At 35.7% G+C, this 16,424-nt stretch overlaps 2 protein-coding genes across 2 annotated transcripts; one reads left to right on the forward strand and one right to left on the reverse strand.

Moving 5' to 3' along the window:
• Window positions 1-1,690: 1,690 nt before the first annotated feature.
• On the reverse strand, window positions 1,691-5,960 carry LOC137744632 (phosphatidylinositol:ceramide inositolphosphotransferase 2-like). Its single transcript, XM_068484405.1, has 12 exons — window positions 5,360-5,960; window positions 5,121-5,210; window positions 4,608-4,694; window positions 4,422-4,490; window positions 3,584-3,664; window positions 3,209-3,280; window positions 2,987-3,044; window positions 2,797-2,899; window positions 2,599-2,694; window positions 2,450-2,496; window positions 2,229-2,356; window positions 1,691-2,123 (listed from the first exon to the last, which is right to left on the reverse strand). Exons 1-12 carry the CDS (start codon window positions 5,390-5,392, stop codon window positions 2,043-2,045), a joined length of 945 nt encoding a protein of 314 aa, XP_068340506.1. The 5' UTR covers window positions 5,393-5,960; the 3' UTR covers window positions 1,691-2,042.
• An 8,653-nt stretch (window positions 5,961-14,613) lies between these two features.
• On the forward strand, window positions 14,614-16,307 carry LOC137746029 (F-box protein SKIP8-like). Its single transcript, XM_068486076.1, has 4 exons — window positions 14,614-14,699; window positions 14,782-14,830; window positions 15,318-15,507; window positions 15,654-16,307. Exons 2-4 carry the CDS (start codon window positions 14,798-14,800, stop codon window positions 16,229-16,231), a joined length of 801 nt encoding a protein of 266 aa, XP_068342177.1. The 5' UTR covers window positions 14,614-14,699; window positions 14,782-14,797; the 3' UTR covers window positions 16,232-16,307.
• The last annotated feature ends 117 nt before the right edge of the window (window positions 16,308-16,424 follow it).

The raw sequence follows: 16,424 nt of genomic DNA on the forward strand, positions 1-16,424 counted from the left end.
ATTATGCCTCTCATATAACTCATGAGTGAAGAGAGGGGGATGAGGCAGGCAGATTGGGGCCTCCATGCTGTCGAGTATCAACAAAAAAGCTCACATGGCCTAGCAAGCAATTTTTCTGTGATCTAGCCCATGTCTTTCAAACTATAATTTAACCAAGCAAAAAGAAAATAATTATTAAAAGTACAAATTTAAAGATCTTGTTTGCAATGATCAATTACATGGATTAAGTTCAAATCACCATTCATCTATATGTTTGACATGAACATATGCGCTCACGCGTGCATAAGCTTGATCGAAGAACGTGGTCTGGGACGAGAAATTTTCACGTGCACTGCGTCGAGGCACTATTACACAGATGAAACTTGTATGAAAATGAGATTTATATGATTCTTGTGAGTGTCCGACGCAATGCGTTGGGATGCATAAAGGATTGATTTCAACGGAAGAATTGTGTAGAAATGATGAAGGGGGGAGATATTAGGATGCGTTTGTTGCATCGGATTATCTCGGACTGGACTAACTTGAGGGATTAAGCTGGATTGGCTTAGAATAGACTAAACTAGATTAGCTTAATGAAGCGTTTGGTGCACCGTCGGACTAAAAAACAGAATAAATAATATTATGTTATTTAATTAATTAATGTTTTATTATTATCCTATCTTTTTCTTCCTCTTTTCCTTCCTTCACCGTCACTCTCTCCCTCTTTTTCTCCCTCTCCGTCCCACCCTTCCTTCTCCCAGATTAGACATGTTAATTCCAGTCTCTATCTCTCTCTTTTTTCTGTCCAACTCCCTCTCGATTCCACACTCTCTCTCCTTTCTCCCTCGCTCTAGCTCTGTGTTATTCGACGAAACCTCACATCTCCATTTTTTCCGACGAGTTGCAGGTTTTCCATCATGTTTTCCGGGCAAACCTCGTTGAATTGGATGAGGTTAGCACCACCAACAAACTACTCACCATCCCCTCACTCCCAACTTTAGTTTGGTATATTTTTTATGTGAAAATTGGTTGTGAAACGTATTTGAAAGAGATAGTCAAATCAGAAAGTTAACGACAATGTGTGGTCGAAGGTTACAAGGAGTGGCCGTGAGTAGTCGTCTAGCAAGACAAGGATGAGAGAGATGATGGTCTTAGCTAGTCCCATCGTTCTCGAGGGTACTAGCTAAGACCGGATAGTCCTGCCTTTATTCAAGGCGAGTGAGAGCTAGTCTCACTAAAGCTAATTCTTGTTGGGAACAAACATGAAGCTGGACTAAATCTTAATTTTGTCCAGTCTAGTGAGCTTTAACGAGGGCAAACTAAAGCCCCCTTGGGGTTTAATCATGGACCATTATAGTCTAAGCATGCCAACTTTTATACCAAATATTTTTCACCCCATGTTAAAGAAAATGCAACTTAACCGCATTTAGAATTTGAGTTTGTTAGGGGAGTAAAAGAAAGGAAGCACGTTATCCCTCCACGTGATAAGAGAAGAGGGCACATGTGAGGGTGAGGTCTCAATTTTGTTGGGGAGGGGGTCCTTCCAACTTCCAAGTTCCTACTCAAAAGGAAAAACTGCAGAACAATGTAGGGGGTGGTGGCACATATACCATCATATGCCCTCTTCCCCTCTTGTCCACGTCTAATACAATGTCCAACTCTCGGAATACTATTGTGGCGGTATTTGAAACCAGTTACATACTTTGGAACAAATAAAAAACATGGTAATGTGTATTGGTTTGGGATACTGCCACAGTAACATCCCGAGTGCAGGTAAGTCCTCTTTAACCAGACTATTCGGCCCATCTTACCGGCAAGTTGAAGGGAAAATCATCTAAGATCTATTGTGCATGCTGAAGATGCTGGTGTTATCTGAACTAGAACAAAAGCAAGACTGGAAAACACAAAAACCAACCCCAATCCCTTTTCTATTAGAATACAAATCACGTCGTGTTTCCAGCACAGAACCCGTAACACACACAAGACACAACCTTTCAAACCCAGGGCCCCTATTAAACAAATCACATCAAGTCACCTTGTTGCAACGACATAATCCTTCCGTTCTATGCACCGTTCATTGTAGCATCGGCATGTACTGTGTTTACGTCATCTAGAGTCTTGCCGTTAACTTGAGTTCTTTGTCTCTGGATTTATATAGCAGCAAAAAGTTTGTAAGATGATTGCCCAGATCACAAAACGGTGCTGATATGATGATATCAATAGAATTTACTCATGAAGATTCACTATACCCGATCAGCAGGGTCTCCGACGATTCCATTCAATAGCTTGTGGTTCTCTTCTTTGGTCTTACCATCCTTGTCCCTTGTGCTTAGCGGTAACAAGAGAGATGCAGCTCCGTTGGTCCGGTCAGGTAATTCTGCAATTACAATTATGTTAGTATCACTGCTCATTGGTTGGCATCCAAAAATATGGAGAAAACAGAACGAAAAAAAAATGGAGGCATCCTCACCTGCCAATTTCTTGTCGATAAAGAATACGACCAAATTAACAGTATACCTGCAGGAGATCATATTGTTCAACCAAATAAAGAAGTTAGAAACAATACTTACATGCTTTTATAACATAGGTAAAGATGAAAGTATGCAAAAATCTCCATACCATGCAACAACAACATCAACTGTGTAATGTTTGCGGGATGCCACAATCAAGAAACTCTGGATCACAACGAGTAACCAAGCTAACTGCTTTATAAACCTGCATCGATCAACAAATCAAAAGCAGCATATTTAGCTCAGCAGAAAGTCAAATAACCACCACTTAAAATTGATGTCAGCCATGAGCCAAAGCTATGCTTACCTTTGTGTACCGTATTTCTGATAAGTGCGCACAAAGACTAGACTAAATATCATATGTGACGAGAAAATCAAATCACCACAACCATAAAGTACACCATGCGGAACTGCATATTTAGCAAACACAAATCAGCATAGAGACGTATTATGTAAAGCAACATGCCAAGTGCCCGGACTACTAGAAGATAACTTACTGATCAAGAAGACTTCTAATACACTTTCCGGAGGAGGCAGCCTGGCAAGTTTAGAACCCTGCACAATTAAAATAGAGCTTCTTAGCTTATTACAACATACAGAGAGTTTTGTACCCCGCCAATAGAGAAATAAATTCAAACATAAATAAAACGTAATCTCTACTCTATACTACATCCTAGCGTATACAACAAAACCGACAAAAAGGTAAACAACCAACCTACCTCTCGACAATGGTAATTTGGACCAGGAAGCTGGGTGGAATAGAATGTGATAATCCGCAGAAATTGACAAGCCTGCAATAAACAGTGGAAACAGTCAGACCAAAAAGGTAGGGAATATATTTCTCACCAGCCCAGTGCCTAGACTACTACATGATTAAAACTATAAAACATGGGTTCACGGCACAAGTTAAATGACAAACCCTTGTTTTCTTTTTTGGAAAACAAATTAACTGTCATAAGTTTCTTATGAGTTTGTCAGACAAGGTACAAGTTAATGTAAATAAAATAAAAAGTTCACATATCAAACCAAAATGAATCAATATTTCTCAGTTTTATCACAGAACTAACTTCTCAAAACATGTTATCACCACTTACTGATAAGAATGCTAGAACCCTACACCAGAGGAGAACTGTGTAAATCTTTTTGCCCTTGAAAATGAAAGGATGGAAGGTCCACTGCAACAGAACATGCACCACATGAGGAAAAATATAAATAAAACTGAACTTTTCTGTGAAGCACACAAGCCTGACTGAAACCATAATAATAGTGCGCAATAAGATGAAGACATATTAATAAATCAAAGAAAAAGACACCCTAGAAAGTTCATAAGGAAATAAAATTAAAACCCTAAATGGACAGCAGATAACATGTTAAATTTAAGTGCTCTAATTTAAAAGATGGTATTGCATAAAACACGCCTAAACTTTTAAAACTTATAAAGAAAAGAAGAATATTAAATAAAGAAACTATCAAAAGGGAGGAAAAACGTCCCATGGCATTTTCTGTTAAAGAAATTGGGAAAAATTAATCAGGAAAATACTATTAATTCTGAAGCGCGTAAGTATTAGTGATGTAGAACTGCTTCTGATTAAGTCACCACCAATAATGTTTCATTTCACTTTTATATCCTGGCCTTCTGAACACAAATACGCATCAAAGCTAACCAAAGAATCAATAGTCATTGAAACAAAAAACACTTTTTAATCACCATTCAAACAATAAATCATCACATCTCAAAGTGTAAATTACAATATTGGACTTGATGCCTTCCATGCATCCTAATATCAGAAACAACATGGATTTTGTTTCACACACCGTTTTCTCCAATATATCCACAACCACAACTCCCACTGTTGAACAGAACACCGGCACATGTAATTAAGAGATAGAGATGAAAGCAATATGACAAAAGAGAACACAGAAGAACCTTACCAATACAAAAGATAAGAAGATGAAGGTGAAAAGGGTCTCACTGATGTAGGCTCTGTCTTGCCCAAGTTCCTACAAAAACACCAAAACTCATTATTCCAAAATACCAAAAAATAAATATAGGAAAGCACTTTGTATGATCAAATTCACACTATATAGTTTCACAAAGAAAAAATGATAGGTACGAACTGGAAGAAGAAAGAAACCAGCATCCTGGAGCGTTGGCCCGGGCCGATGTATATAATGAACTCCTCGAGCAGCTAGACCATGTATGTACTGCAAATGAGATAGACTTGAAATATAAAGATCAATTACCAACATGAGAAGAAGATTAAAAATCGCAACGATCACACGGGAACTTTTCTCATCCAAAGGACTGAAACTGATAGAAACCCATCAATCATTTGGAGATGAAATTTGCTACAACTTGAAGTTTAACACTAATCACACTAATAAACTTATAGGAACTTCCTCCAACGCTCAAAAGCATACATCTCTCAAAGTTCCCAATGCAACCAACCATGATCGAACTTTCTACCAAAACCAACTTCCCACTTTCTCTGTTCTCTCCATCAAAGCGAAAATCCCATCTTGCTAAATAACTTGTCCGATCAGAAAAAAACCATCCTCAACAAAATTCACCTGAACACTCCGAATTTCAAAAACCCAAAAAGGTAGACGAATAGAAGAACAAAGAAGCACCTGAAAAACTAGACCGGCGAGAAGATACTTCCAATTCGTGGCGAGAAGATTGATCTCGGTGACTACCTCAGCGCAGATTCTCTTCCAGAGCTTCACAAATCAGACCCCCAAAAAAAGAAAAACAGAAAGAAGGACCACCATCAGTAAAGAACAAATAAAGCAAAAACTCAATTTTTTTAAAAAATTAAAAAAGGGAAAAACAAAAGGGCATTACTGCAAAGTGAATAAAAAGAGCAAACCTTTGACGACTCGCGGCCAATGTAAAGCGTCATCTTCTTCCACTCGTTGTTGTTATTGTTCTTGTTGTTCTTATTGACGCAACCACAACTTCCATATTACTTCACAAGTTCAACACCTCCATGATTGATTGCTGGGCACCTCCAGAATCGAATCGAATGCGAGGAGGAAGACGAAGGGAAGCAAAACGGGGTCGTTTTATAGGTGGGTTCTGAAGGGGATCACGGATTGCGACCTGGAGATCCGAGAGAGAGCATTAAACGCGTACAAATTTTGATGAATCGCGAAACGGAAGAGGAAGAAGAAAAGGGAAAGGCTTTTGAAATTTTGATTCCTGCTTTGCTTTCTCTCTCTCTCCTTTGTGTTTGGCTTCGTCTGTCAAGTAGTGCTGGGCCACCACGCGAGTTGAACACGCGGGCGACAGTTGAGACAGAGAGAAAAAGAGAAATACTACCACCAAATTCAATTCAATTCAAATTCCAAATCCCAAATCCAAACCCAAATCCAAATCCTAATCTCCCTCTCTCTCCCTCTCCTCTTTCTCTCTCTAGAAACGCAAACCTCAACGGTAGGAGAAAAGAGAGAGCCAAATGGAGGAGGGAAAGAAGAAAAATCCCTCCTTTTTATTTTAATTTACTGGAAATCGCCGACCCCTCTCTCTCTCTCTCGTCACTTTCTCTCTCTTGTTCTTAACAGTAATTTTATTTTTTATTTCGTTTTATAAGAAGGGAAATAAATAAATTTTGAGAAAACGAGGTAAAAGCAGATATTCTCGTTCTCGAAACTGTACCTGTAACTGAATATTGCGGTTTAAAAAGGACAATAAATAAAAGAGGGGCGGCGATTTTTTATTCTTTCTGAAAAACGATTTATCTAAAAGGAATGTGGGTTTAATCTCATAATAAGTTATTAATAAAGTAAAACAAATTCGCATTTGACGAAAATTAAACATAAAATTTTTTATTTACAGGTAAAATATAATACCGTTAAAAAAAACGTAATACTAAGTAGTTGAGGAACAACAATTTTGCATCACAGATTTTTCTTTTATTGTGCGTAGCCGCGGAGGAGGCAGTAAATAAATCGTCGGGCCACGAACTGCGCAAATTTTGTATTTTTGTTTTATTTTTTTTAATAATTTCAGATTTATGAAATTACTAATGTTTTGTTTAGTTTCTCAATCAAACGATTTATGCGATCAAGTTTGGAGGCTGTAGCCAAATTACGATTATGTCCTTGATTTTAGTGGGAAATGATTAACTCTGGTCCCCGCCGTTTGGGCTCAGTAAACGATGATAACGGACTCACCGGTCCGCTCATTAAATTTAAAATTTTCATTTCATTAAAAAAAATGATGGAGTTTCATTATTGATTAATTCCATTTTATCATATTAATTCTAGGGTTAAATCCGTATAACTATCCAACCTTCACAGGTGATTCTAAATTGGTTCTATTCTTTTAAAATACTCCAATTAACTACCTTAAGTTTAAAAAAAATGACATCGGTTAGGTTTACTAGTGCTAAGTGATGATCTGGATAAATATTAAAACGTATTTTAATTATGAAGTCATCTATGAAGCTTTTAATATTCAAATTGATGCATTTAACTACATAAATTTACTGTTTAACTTGACTAAAAATGGTCAATTTTGGGGATTAGAGCTTCAAAAAAGACGATTAGTAAAAACCAACTTCAGTATTTATCCATCTCATCATTTTATGCTAGTAACGACTTCACCTGATTTGATAATGTTCTCACTTAACATAGGTGTCCTAACAAATGTCCAATTTTTAAAACATTAGGTAGTTATTTAAAATATTTTAAAAGATTGAGATCAATTTAGAATCACTCTAAAATGTTGCATAGTTATCTATACTTAACCCTTAATTCTATTCATGCCAATAACAATTTTAAGTAAATTTTAAAGATTTAGGGGAAAAATGGAAGTGAAAAATGGGAAGCAAGCTAAACATATAGAGGGAGTGTTTTAAAATGACTGAAAGCGCTTTTAAAGAAAATGCTTTTGAATTCCAAAAATACTTGAAGTGCTTAATGTTTCTCGAAAGAAACACCAATTATATGATTATCATTTCAAGTGCTTTCCAGGATTCACTTGCATTTTACTAAGGATAGGTTTCAAAAACATTTTCACTAAAAGCGCTTCTAAGCATTTTAAAAGCATTTCTAAATGAGCCCTAGAACGGTTACACATTTTGTATCCAGCATAAAGCTTCTAAAGAAAATGATTTATTCAAAACGAAGTCTAGTTGTATTCCTCTTAACTAATAAGTAAAAGGTAACTCTTGTAAATGACAAGTTTGAAACCAATTTATTTTCTCACTCTATATATATATATATATATATATATATGGAACTGTTATTAGAATTCTAAAAATCTCATCCTACACTCCACACAAGTGTATTTTTCTTTCCAAATATAGAAAGTTTGGAGTGTAGAATGAGATTTTTGAAGTGCCAATAACAATTCCTTATGTATATATGTATATATCGTTTTATAAAACAACGAAACAAACATTTTTAGCCCAAAATAAAAGATAACCCAAAGCATTCTATCCCAAACTCAAACATGAAGATTTAAAACCAGAAATATTATCTTTAAAAGATGCGTGTCGTTTCGAGCTAGGTAAAAGGCGACGACAAAGTAAGGGGTTGATTGACCACTTAGTACTACGGTCTAGTAGAATTCTTCTTAATTTGTAAGTGAGAGGTCTTAGGCGAATTTGAATCACATTATTGCTAGCCTATTGATAGGAGCATATTTATGCTACTTAGTTATGTTGTTTCCTTGCATTTAGTGAGTTAATTACTATTTATTTTAGTCTTTTAAGCTATTTTCGTATGTTTTTAGGTCCTAATGGCAAAAGGAGCAAGAAAGAACATTTTGAAGCTAATTGGAGCATTTTTGGGCATGGATTGGATAGCTTAACCATAGAGCAAAGAGGATGGACGAAATTGAAGTCAAGAAGGGCTAGGAAAGGCTACAAATCTGGTGGATGAAGTCCTAATGCAATGAAGATAAGGAAAGAGCAAGAAATAAGGAACCTTATCCAAATTTCCTTATCTTATCCAAACCTTATTCAACCTTATCTTATCTTATCCTATCTTAATCTTTTCCTACCTTAATTCCAACTTCAAAGATGACTCCTTTTCACATTAAATCACCTAAATATCAAGGTCTAGAAGCCCTATTTTCGTGCATTAAGTTTATGCCACATGTAACCCTTCTAGAAGTTCTAGAATCTGCCACAAGGACCATTCCTTGTCCTCCTTGGAATCTAATTGAAAGTATCCTTGTTCTTTGGTGATTTGGAGTCCTAATTCCTCTCATTTTCAGCCCAAATTCGTGCCTCCCCTTCACCCTATAAATACTTGATGCCACAACACTCAAAAACCACCACCCTCTACCACAAATTCACACCACACCATCCACCACACCTCAAGAGCCTAAATTCACACAAATCCCCATTGTTGGCAGCAAGGAAGGAAGGAGGAGCCACCTGGAGCGTTTCTAGGTGTATTCTATCTTTGTTTTTAATGTTTAAGTTTAATTATCTTTGTTTTGCGAACATGTGGAACTAACTTCTTTTTAGTTAGAGGTGAATTTGAAGCCATGATTATATGTTTTATATGAACTGATTACGTCCAGTTATTGTTTCTTAAGGCATGAATGTGATTTGCTTATCTAAGTTATTAAAACTTGTTTATGTATGTGGGTTGGGGGTCGACACTTAATTTGCATGCATGAATTTGAAGCTAGAGTATAAGGGGTTTCACGTAAGAGTTATTCACTTATATTCACAATTAGTGGATGTTGCTAGTCACAATCGTGTTAAGTAAATCCTTGGTATGAGTCTCATGCGTTTCATAGTGATGAATGCCTTGTCAATGCTTATGATTTTCATAGAACTTAATGACTTTTGACATGTATCTCTATCATGCGTTTCATATAGGGAACTTGAGAAAGATAATTTGGTTTAGATGCGTATTCCATCTAATTCAATGAAATAAGGAAAATCTGATGGTTAGTTGTGCGATGCAACTAACTTGGGGTGTTGTCATTCATAGTCTAAAGGAATAATAACTGGAAATTGGTTCGTATGCATATATCATGTGTGGAGAAGGACCCTCTAACTAGCCTTTCACCCATTTATTTCACTTAAATTCGTTTTTCCAAAGTATTTTCTACAAAGTTTTTGTTTTAAGTTTTAAATTCGTCAAAAACAATCCCCTTTTCATTTAGTCTTGTTATTTGAGTCAAAATCTGTTTTCTTTGAGTCTTTTGAGTCAAGTTAAGGTTTATTTTCGTCCAAAACACTTGTTAGGTCTAAAATTGAGTCTTTTTAAGTGTTTGTTGCTGTTTTTAGTGTTTTAAGTTAGTTTAGAGTCTATAGAGTCTATTTTAGTGTTTTTTTTTAGTCTTAATTGTGTTGATTAGCATCCCTTCTAATCCCCGGCCTAAAACGATCCCTACTTTCATATACTACAATCATAGGGTTTTAATTTGAGTGTTAGAATATTTCACATCATCTATTGTGAAGAGGCTACTCCTCTTCCTTAATGTAGATACTATCATTTGTTAAAACAATAAAAATAAAAAAAGGTAAAGGGTTGATTGGTGGTGGGAGTTTAATTTTCAAGTCCACATAACGTGAATATAATTTACTTTTGGTGTCACATCCCGGCCCGGGCGGGACTACTTCCCGGGCCCGGGCGGGACTACTTCCCGGGCCCGACTCCACTACCGTAGCACGATATTGTCCGCTTTGGGCTTACCATTCCCTCACGGTTTTGTTTTTGGGAACTCACGAGCAACTTCCCAGTGGGTCACCCATGATGAGATTGCTCTAGCCCCCTTCTCGCTTAACTTCGGAGTTCCTATGGAACCCGAAGCCAGTGGGCTCCCAAAATGCCTCGTGCTAGGTAGAGATGAGAATATACATATAAGGATCACTCCCCTGAGTGATGTGGGATGTCACATTTGGTCCAACACATAAATAAATAAAAATAATATTGGTGTAGCATATTAGCATGTCTGTCGAACTAGGTGTATTTTGGCACCAGCCAACTTCCAACTTCTTTTGCCCTTTTCAGTGAGCTTTCGGATTTGGAGTTTCATTTTTCTTTCTTTTTGCTGCTCGGTTATTTATGGGATTGTTGTTATTTGTATTTTGTATTGATTTTCTATTTTCTTGTGCCATATTTTTCTTGGTTCGAAAAGATTAATTTCATTAAAAAGACGAAGAAATACAGTTATTGTGATAGATGCACTTAAAAGCAGTTTCACTCTTTAGGGCAATGATAGCTTAGCTAAATGGATAATAGATAATTATTGTCTTAATGAATAGTAATCGTCTAGGTGCATTTTCATCTTGTAAATAAATTGTCCAGGCAGTTGCATAAATAAAAAGATAATATTATGTTTAAATTGGGATAAGATTTTTAATCAATCTCGTAGTGCTGCATGTCATAAATAGTGAGTTTGATATCAATTTGTTTCCGCACACCCTTGGATAGATGGCCGATGAAGTCATGTATTAGAATAATCAAATAGTGTGTAATAAGGCCACTTATTGGACATGAATCAAATGTGTTACTCAAGAGGCCACTTGATGAGAGTATTTTCAAATGTTTTACATTGGATTTGTTTTTCTGTAGGTTGATGCGTTTATATAATATTTATGAGTAATGCTATGGAGACTAAATTTTGTAAACTAAATGACATAAAAGTTGATGATTGGATTATTACTAAGTATTGATTAACGTGCATATTTTTTTATTAATAACACATTATTTAGTTTACAAATTTAGTCTACAAATTTAGTCTACCTAGCATTACTTGATATTGTGGTTGTTGTACACTGTAATTGGTTTCCTTTCTAAGACATACTCCAACCCTTGTCGTAAACTCAAATTTTAGATTCTAAACCTATCCCAACTTGTTCCAACCCTTGGGCCAAATATGAGTTTTAACATAAAACTCTTTTTTGGGGTAAATTTAGCTCATAATTACTTCATGTGTTAGTGGGCTGGCCCACAATATATATGTATTTTTTTAGTTTTATATTTATAAATTCATTAAATCCACCGGTTAAAATTTAATATGATCAAATCTAACGGTAGAAAAAGATGGAACTGTCCAAATTTAAATCTAACAGCTAAAATTATTTATAAAAAATTTATTTCATGTGTCTTATAAATTCATTAAATCCAACGGCTAAGATTTAATTTAGAAAATTGAAGCAATGGTCCTTAAAATTCGGCTTAATTGAAGTTTGATCCTTGACTTATAAATTTGTAAAGAGTGGTTTCTTGACTCGTTATAATGTATAGTAATGGTTCTTTGGTTAACTTCTATCCAAAATAAAGAGTTTAATTGGACAAAAAATAAATGGAAGTTCTAACGAAGTTATGGCAAGTTTAGGAAATAATATTCACGAATTTTTTATTCAATAACCAAAGCTCCAATTAAGTTAACATTTAGGAACTATTGCTCTGATTATCTCAATAATACAATCAAAAGAAAATAAAACGGTAAATAGGAAAGGGTAGTTTGGTCATATGACCATGGCAACGTGAGGAGGGCAGAACAAAATGGACTGAAATTAGGAGGGGAATCCTAATCAATATGAGTGAATGATTGGTCAAAGACTCGAACGTCGTTGGGGGGTAGGGTTGAAGACAATAAACGGCCATGGCGGCTTCTTCCACGTGATTGCAACGTGTCACGTGCCAAGGAGGCCCAAATTCCCATATATTTCTACGTGCCCTTCCTTAATTTGCTTATAACAGATGAGCACACACTGTGTGTGTGTGAACAATTTTATTTTATTTTTTGTTTTTTTATTAAGGAGTGTGATTATTTTTAAAATTTAAAAAAAAGTATGAAAAAATGATGGTGGGACAATTTCTCTTAATAAGTGCATATTTTATCTTAATATTATTACATAATTACTGTTTTGTCCTCCTTATGTAAATATTGTGTATCAAAAGTGAGGGTAAAATAGGAAAAATAGGGATATGATTGCCATTTTATCAAAAGATACAAAATTATTATTTTGCCATCCTTATGTAAGTATTGTGTTTCAAAAGTGAGGGCAAAATAAGAAAAAATGGCAAAAGATACAAAATTACTATTTTGCTCTCCTTATATAAGTATTGTGTATCAAAAGTAAAGGCAAAATAGGAAAAAGAGTGGTAAAAAGTTGACAATGATGGTTCTCTTAATAATAATAAAGATTATTAGTGCTATTATATTAGATTTAAAGGAAAACTAATAAAAAGAGCTTGAAAACTTTAAGTTTTAACGATAAGGACAAAATAAAAGGCAAAGTTAATAGTACCATGATTGATTTTTTAGTGTAAAAATGTGGTTTTTCGTTAAAGTGAACAGTACCAGGTGTTTTTCGTTAAAGTTCTGTAGATTTAATTGCCAATTAATTATTGTATGGCAAAGAATGGTTCAAAACATATATAGCTATTAGATAATTAGCTCTACCCTTCTACCAAAACCCTAATTTTGTCACAACATAGAGATTAGAATATCACCTACATATATTGGTAGTTCGAGTTTACGAAAATATTGGTACCAGTATAAGTATCAGTAAACAATGCGATTATGACGGTTTTTGGTAATGTTATTCATAGTCATAGTTACAATTTTTTTTTTTTTTTTTACTATGTAGTATGTACTTTGATAACTAGCGTCGAACGATAATTTACATACCACTTTAAAAATTCTAGAGTTTTGGGAGGCTTGTTATTGGCTCATTGATGTAGTTGAATGGGCAATGATGTAGTCTTCCATTTGTTAGGCTTCATCAGCTTCTTGGTGTCAAAGCTAGGCAAGGCAAGGGGACAACTTAACAAACCACTTGGTGGTGCACAACGAATAGTCAATTTACTACCTTAACAAATACGCACTCTGCAATTCCACAATTTTGGGTGAAATTATTTCAAACTTTTTCCTTATGAGTACCCTCTTTTGCCCGCAACCTTGCAAAAGATGAAATATCCCATTGTCTGCCAAATAATAAGTTTGGGAGACACCTACATACCCCTACCCCCACCTCCCTATATTCTTAAGACTCATCACATGACTTGCAAGACTCATTACATGACCAGGTCAAGGGTAAAATTGAAAATTTATAAAGAAATAATAGCACACTTTTTTAGCTTTTCACATATTCTTATTAAACCAAGTATGTTGATTTGTTTGATTTATCAAATTCGACGACCAGAAGTTAAAACAAATGTATGAGAAGATAAAAAATATGTGTGTTTACCATTTCCCGTTTTGTATAAGGCTAGGCTGATATCTAGTATTTGCCGCCAAAGATTGTAGCATACAACCAGAAACATATCTCTGAAAATAAGCTAAAAATCTCCGGTTTACTAGATGCCATTCGTTCCATGAAAGCTTCAAGAGCTTTCCAATTTTGACCACATCTCTATCTAGACTTTGAATGTCCGGATGGCGTTCTTCACAAAACTACACACATATAATATAAAGTTTGATTGTATAGAAATCTTGGGGGTTGATAAGTCATATCAAACATGCCATGTGAGAATGTGGGATTAGTCCACCCCTCCAAGTTTAAATGACAAGAAAATTGGTTGTCAATGAAGTAAGTTTGAGCAATTGAAATTTCCTAGAAAAATATAACAAAAAATCAAAGCAAATGGATATATTTAATATTTAAGTAGCGTTTTGATATAGGCGTTTTGTTTTTCAATTTCGTTAATTAAACATCTATTTATTTTAAGAATTTGATTAAATATTTTTTCTACAATTTTATTAGAGGTATGTTTGATTACCTTCAATATGGATACATTTGGATTTCTGGTACGTTTTTTTTTTCTTGTTATGTTTGATTAAATATTTTTTTCAAATGTTCTATAAGTTTAAATACATTTTTTAATATAACGACACGTAAAATTTTAACAAGTCAATGAAGTTTTCTTAAGAATTAGTTAAATTAATATTTTTAAGCCACAAATTTAAAATTCTTAGAATGTTCTGGAGCCATTACACGATTAAGCTAACTTGTAATTTGTCTTCGGAAGTTTCATTCAAAATTCCTCTTTGTTTCCAGAAAGAAAACGACCTATTTTCTAGAAGGTCCAGAGTTGGTCTAAAGCTAAGGCCCAGGCCCAAAAAAAACCTGGCTTGGCCCATTTTATCTTCTTATTGGGCCAATTTTGCTATTCCCTCAAATGCCCTCCGCACCACTCTAAATTTTCCAGTTCCTGCGGAGAACTCTCTCTGTGCGAAAAGCCTAAAGCCTAAAAGCGGGAGCCTCCGATAGCTCAAAACCCTAGGTCTAAGCCCTAACCCTAAATCCTTATCCCTACCCTTTTCATATTTCTAATCATATAATTCTGGGTTGTGCTTGGATTGCAGAAATTCATCTGTCTTCATGGCGCTCCATGGATCTAGCTTCTGCGTAAATGTGAGTTATGCTTACATATCAATGTCGTTTAGTTTGTATTTTGCTCTGTATGTTCCCCGTTTTGAAAAAAGATTGGTTCCTAACGTTTAATTAAGTTACTAATTAGCTTCAAAGTGGGTGATGCATGGTGATTAAACCAAGAACGCTTATTTTTGCATTTTTTTTCTTCAAAGGTACAATTTTATTGTAAACTGCTCTAATGTATGGGGAGGGGATTCGAACTCTGGTGCAATGTGGCGGGCGCATTGCTCTAATGAACTGACCTAACTCACATTTGATACGAGCTCACTTTGGTTCCGAGTTTCCATGTCATGATTGAGTGTTGGGAATCTCATATTTCGATTGAGTTTTTCAAGATTAGGAAAGAAACGAGTGGAGTATGTTTGAATTTGTTAATCAAATCCTTTGTTATTGTTTGCATTCTTATTTCGATGCCGATTTTAAAAGGTTGTGTGGTTTGTATTTACTTCGATCTTTATGTTGTTAGGGCAATGTTTCTCTAAGGGAGCTTAATCGCTTGCCGCGTTCCTGCATTTATACTTTTGAGATGCTTCATCATCCTTCTTCACTCTCTTCAAGGAAAAACAATTTAGTTGTGGCAAAGACTTTTGAAAAGGGGTACAAAGTTCCGTTCTTTCCTGGTTATCATCAGCTCAAATTGCGAACTGAAGAGTCCAGTAAGTTTATTATCCCTGCAGCTATAAACTATATGCTTTTCTTGAGCACCTTTGTTTAGGACGTGACCCATAAATTGGAGTACATTGACGTTTAATGCAATGTAGCGTCGGTTTGAATACTTTTAATTCTTACTTTTTCAGTGCAGTATCCTCTGTTCAGGCCTCTAGATTGCGGTCACTAAGACCATGTAATGTGAAGGGCGAGGACTCAAGGGAAAGCTCAAGCAGCGGCGAAAGCATCATATTGGATGCACAAACTTTAGAGCGTGATCTAGACATTGCCATTGCAGAGGAGAACTATGCTAAAGCAGCACAGATTCGTGACAGCCTCAAACTTCTGATGCAGGATAGTCTAACTTCTGTTAGAGCAGCAAATGCACAATTCTATGAGGCATTCAAGATTGGGGATTTAGCTGCCATGCAAGCCCTCTGGGCCCAAAGGAAAGAAGTCTGTTGCGTGCACCCGGGTGCACGTGGAATCTACGGTTACGAAGATGTTATGACAAGCTGGGACTACGTGTGGGCAAACTACGAATTTCCACTAGAGATTGAGCTGAAGGACGTCAATGTTTACGTTAGAGGGGATGTCGGGTATGTTTCTTGTGTGGAATTGGTTAAGACAAAGGGCAGCAGTTGGGGGGGACAGTTTGCAACAAATGTGTTCGAGAAAATTGATGGTAAATGGTTTATCTGTATTCACCATGCTTCAGTTCTTGACTTGTGAATTTTACAAACTAGAATACATTTATAATGTACGACTTCCCTGCTTATATCGCATTTTCGAATTTTGGTTAACTATATTTTTCTGGTTTTGAGAACCTTTACTTTCCAAATTTCTGAGCCGGAAATGATTTCCGGACACCCATTCTCTCCTTCTACACGCTCCTGTTTTTTTCCGCCCTTTTTTGATTTATTCA

Source organism: Pyrus communis, chromosome 9 (assembly GCF_963583255.1).
Source record: "Pyrus communis chromosome 9, drPyrComm1.1, whole genome shotgun sequence".
NCBI lineage: Eukaryota > Viridiplantae > Streptophyta > Magnoliopsida > Rosales > Rosaceae > Pyrus > Pyrus communis.

Bases quoted from the DNA above. Each gene is read 5' to 3' on its own strand.
- LOC137744632 (XM_068484405.1), bottom strand. From the start codon at position 5,392: ATGACGCTTTACATTGGCCGCGAGTCGTCAAAG. The intron at 3,045-3,208 runs GTAGGTTGGTTG...TTAATTGTGCAG, and splicing joins CAAATTACCATTGTCGAGAG to GGTTCTAAACTTGCCAGGCT. The intron at 2,497-2,598 runs GTATGGAGATTT...GATCTCCTGCAG, and splicing joins GTTGATGTTGTTGTTGCATG to GTATACTGTTAATTTGGTCG.
- LOC137746029 (XM_068486076.1), top strand. From the start codon at position 14,798: ATGGCGCTCCATGGATCTAGCTTCTGCGTAAAT. The intron at 14,831-15,317 runs GTGAGTTATGCT...TTATGTTGTTAG, and splicing joins GATCTAGCTTCTGCGTAAAT to GGCAATGTTTCTCTAAGGGA. The intron at 15,508-15,653 runs GTAAGTTTATTA...TTTTCAGTGCAG, and splicing joins ATTGCGAACTGAAGAGTCCA to TATCCTCTGTTCAGGCCTCT.